This window comes from Cicer arietinum, chromosome 1, assembly GCF_000331145.2.
Source record: "Cicer arietinum cultivar CDC Frontier isolate Library 1 chromosome 1, Cicar.CDCFrontier_v2.0, whole genome shotgun sequence".
NCBI classification, from domain to species: domain Eukaryota; kingdom Viridiplantae; phylum Streptophyta; class Magnoliopsida; order Fabales; family Fabaceae; genus Cicer; species Cicer arietinum.
The window spans coordinates 23,933,148-23,937,937 of record NC_021160.2 but is presented as its reverse complement, the minus strand read 5'-3'; the positions used below and the strand labels follow the sequence as shown (position 1 = coordinate 23,937,937).

The following is a 4,790-nucleotide window of genomic DNA, read 5'->3' as shown; positions in this document are numbered from 1 at the left end:
TAAAATGGGAGAAGCGAAGAGAATTAAATTCAATTTTAATGTACTTTTCACAAAAAGAGTTAGAAGCTAACTGTCAAAGTTTTCCAATGTAAACTTTTAACAACGTGGAATTCTCTATGTTCTAATAGATTAAATGGAATGGAGTATCCCAAAATTAAGAGCGTTAGTATGTCTATGCCTCTTCAGTTTCTTTCTCCGGTTTCCCAAAATTTATGATAAGTTTTACAGCGAGACTAACTAATTGCGTGGGTGGCTAAATCTTGTTAGGACAACACATTAGTGATTAATCCGTATAAGATATTTACTCCCCTCCACGTATACTTTCTTTACTTAAATGATGTGCAGCAATTTTTCTATCAATTTTACCTTATATAGACTAGTCATACTAAACAATCATGAATATATTTCAAACGAAAGTGTACTTTGAAGTAGCTATTGACTCTGACATCTAATACTTTGTTATATAAACAAAATCTTTGACATCTAATAATAAAAACATAATGCAGTTATTTTTGTTTTTGAAACCAAACATCGTGTATGACCGACGTCAAAAAAACAAACATCAATGTATATATGACCCAAGTTTACACAGTCAGTTACCATAATCACGAGAAAGTAGGGGTAACCAACGAAAACATAAAAGAAAATTAATACCCTAACAATAATAATAATAAAAAATCCGCATATTCCAAGTTTCCAACTCTGTCATTCTCTTATCACTTAAAATTTCTATAGATACAAGGTCAGAGGTACGCTAGTTTTGCCTATCCAAACGCTTAATCCCCTCTTTCGAAACAATAAACCATTCCCTCGCTTTTCACTTTCTCTGTAAAAAAATGTCCGCATCTTATAGAAAATCAAGCGGACAAGTCGTCCGATCTTCATCATCGGCCGGAAAATTTAATTCCCGACCACCGTCGCATCCCCATTCATCTTCTGGCTTTGCATCGTCAACGTCAAGCTTCTCTTCTAACTCCACCACTTTTTTCCACCGCTCTACTTTCTCTGTTCGCGCTTCATCCGTCCTGTTTTCCTTTGACCGCTGTGTTTCACCGAATAGTTCAATTTCTGTTACCGTCTCCGGAACGGGAGAGACAGTCAAACGACTTAAACACAGGCAGAAGCCGACGTGTATGTGCTCACCGTCGACGCACCCTGGCTCATTCCGTTGTAGTTTCCATAAGAGTTTGGGCTCTGGCTCTGCAGTGACGTATGCGCCGAACCGTCTGAACGTGCGGAGATCGGCAATGACGAACTCGCTCGTGAGAATCCGCGGCGTTGAAGGCGAACTCGTGAGGAGAGCGCTGGCGTCGCTAATCCGGCCGTCGTCACATAACCAGCGTCGGCGTTATGACTTCCGGCCACGACCTAGCAGATTCAAAGCGGAAATAAACGCGTGAAAAATTCTATTTCAGTTGTTACGCCAGATACAATGGCGGTTGACAGGCGGCGATGATTCGTAACGGACTCGGTTATTTTTACTCCGAATCCGATTGACTGTGTGTATATAATTCAGAATCTCAGATTCACGTGATAGAGTAGAATGCGAACAAATTATTAATCTCTATATTCACGAAGGACGGCTATTTTTAAGTTTATGCACCTAATTTCACGAAAACAATTGTAATTAAACCGAATACCTCTATGTAAATAAACAATATATAGCGAAAGCGAAATAAAACAATTCATTCATTCATTCATCAAGCAATTTCTAATACCACTAATGTTTCAATTTCTAATATTGCATTACTGGTTTTTCTTATAGTAACATAAATATACAATTTTGATTGAGAGATAAGAGTATATCGAAATTGAAAAAGAAAATAAGATAGTGTTTAAATACATTTTAAAAAAATTATGTTTTTTTATCTATTGGAAGTGAAAAAAAAAATTCTCGATTTTTTCCATATAAACGACATTCCTTTTTGTTATGACATTTTTTAAAAATTTGTCTATAACTATACCATCACTAATATTTAAACTTACCGGTTTATATATTTTGGGGAATCATAAAAAATATGAGTTTACTAGTTGTTATAATTTGGAAGACATACTTTTGTAGTTTTGAATTCATTAAAATTACTAGTTTTATAATTTATGTGTTCAAAATTACCTGGTTTATATAACTGCTGTGAAATGGTAAAATACTATTTCTAAAAACAATATTTTTTTACCAAAATGGCTGCTGTCATGCATAAATTGGTGTTGTTGTCATATGAATTTGGAGATGTATTTTGGGTTCTAAGTTCAGAAGGGTCACTAAATAAAGGAATCAAACTTGAAATTGAACCATATTGGGTGCATGTGATATTGTCTAATATATAATGAGTGTTGTATTTTTTTATTTTTTAGCAAACAATGAGTGTTATATTAAGAAGTTGAAATTCGAATTTAAAATTCTGATTTTTAAAACTCAGATTTTTATTATCAATTTTCACAGTAATCTAACCAATAGCAATTTGGGTTGGACCTTTCCGGATCATACTACTACACAAGTCCCTTAGACTCTTAACTATTTTAATGGTAATCGGCCTAAGAGTCTTGAAAAATGTGAAAAAAATTTAAGCCCCATTTTAGAGGGTTATACATCGAAATAGTATCGATATGAGACATCCTACCCCTAGACTTGTAATCTAAGAATGATGTTACAAGGAATGAGGTGGAAGTCTAAGAGCCTATATGAGAAATCATTCGTTTTTGCATGCTCGAATGATCTATGCACTGACATGTGTCCTATCGCTTCTTATATGTGGCGTTAGTGATGCAACATTTGCTTTTCTTATAGCATTATCCGTTCATTTGACTGATTATATGCGATGATGTTTGATTGTGATCATTTACTCACACTCTTCACCATTTGATTATACCATTTGTAATTTTACTAACTTCTGCAATTTCTTTCTCAACTTCACTTTCTTTTTCTTTTCACTACGTTCAAATTAACGTGTTTGGGTTTTGAATTGTTGTTGCTCCATTTTGGCTCTCCTTCTTGTTTGTCATGTGATTCTTTTGTTTTATTATATAAATGATAATGGTAGATCGTTGAGATCAACAATTTGAAGAAACCCCTAGTGTTACATATAAGTCTACCAACACACTGTTCAATTATGGTTTACCAGCGGTCTCTTTATTTTCTAGCGTATATGATGTCGGGTTAGGATCTTGTGTTCTTTTTTATAAGCCGAATAAAAAAATTGCAGAATAGATAACTTTCTAGATATGATTGGGTCAAAGAAAGTACTAAAGAGTATATAATCATATTTTGTTATATTAAGTGAATCACAAGTTAGAACATTTGCTACTTGTACTCTCGCGCTAAAAGATGATGTTCTTTTTTTAGACCTTTACATCCTCCCCTGAATTGACGCAAATGTAATATACTATGAATATAGAGTACGCAAGTCAAATGGAAATGATGAACTAGACTCCTTTATATCAATAAGCCTTTTTCCCTCGAATTTGTTTATGTCTTTCTTTTACCCACACTACACCAAAATTTTGAGAGTGTTACTGCGCTAGGTTACAACAAAAGGGTTTTGGGCTTTTCTAAATTAGCTCTTATAGATAGTGTTACTTCATAAATTCTCTCAGCACTAAAGTGAAACAAAATGATAATGAGCAATAGTGCAAATGTACTTATATCTTATGTTTCTTCGTGTTTTCCTTTAAGGGATGTATGTTCTTTTATAGAGAACGATTAGGATTTTTTACTGTTGTCTTAATAGGACAAAATAAGCATAATTCAAAAAGTTTCGTATCATATCTTTTTTAGATTGATTTGCCATAGAAACTTTCCAAAAATTGATCTTGTAATGATTTAGCATATCATATTTAAAATAGTTGGGAAGCAGAAGATACAATGATCAAAGCATGTCTTAAGATCTTCAAACAAGTAGTGGATTCAAGATGTTCATCAGATGATGCCCAATTGTTTTGTCTTCTTTGGAGCGTTGACATTTTCAGTGTGTTGACATTTTCAATGGATACATAACAACTCAAAATATGACGATCAGACGCTTGATGTGATTATCAAGGCAGAGACAATCACTTCCATGACATTCTTATTAATGGTAGACAATCAGGGCTTTTTGAATTCATCAGAGGGAGACAAATATTTGCTTGTTGAATTCATCAGATAGATAAATAGATAGACAGACAAATAGACAGACAGAAAGAGAGATAGACAGATAGACATATACATACATACATACATACATACATACATACATACATACATACATACATACATACATACATACATACATACATACATACATACATACATACATACATACATACATACATACATACATACATACATACATACATACATACATACATACATACATACATACATACATACATACATACATACATACATACATACATACATACATACATACATACATACATACATACATACATACATACATACATACATACATACATACATACATACATACATACATACATACATACATACATACATACATACATACATACATACATACATACATACATACATACATACATACATACATACATACATACATACATACATAGATAGATAAATAGATAGACAGACAAATAGACAGACAGAAAGAGAGATAGACAGATAGACATATACATACATACATACATACATACATACATACATACATACATACATACATACATACATACATACACACACACAAACTGACAGGCATACAGATAGACATACACACAAACTGAGAGACATACAAATAGACAAACAAACATATAGACAAACAGATAGACAAATAAACAGA

At 33.0% G+C, this 4,790-nt stretch overlaps 1 protein-coding gene across 1 annotated transcript; it reads left to right on the top strand.

Moving 5' to 3' along the window:
- Positions 1-817: 817 nt before the first annotated feature.
- Positions 818-1,701, top strand: LOC101494844 (uncharacterized). The gene has a single exon (XM_004488465.4). The coding sequence runs from the start codon at positions 837-839 to the stop codon at positions 1,398-1,400; it is 564 nt and encodes a 187-aa protein (XP_004488522.1). The 5' UTR covers positions 818-836; the 3' UTR covers positions 1,401-1,701.
- Positions 1,702-4,790: the final 3,089 nt, after the last annotated feature.

Coding starts and splice junctions, on each gene's coding strand:
- LOC101494844 (XM_004488465.4), top strand. CDS start 837: ATGTCCGCATCTTATAGAAAATCAAGCGGACAAGTCGTCCGATCTTCA.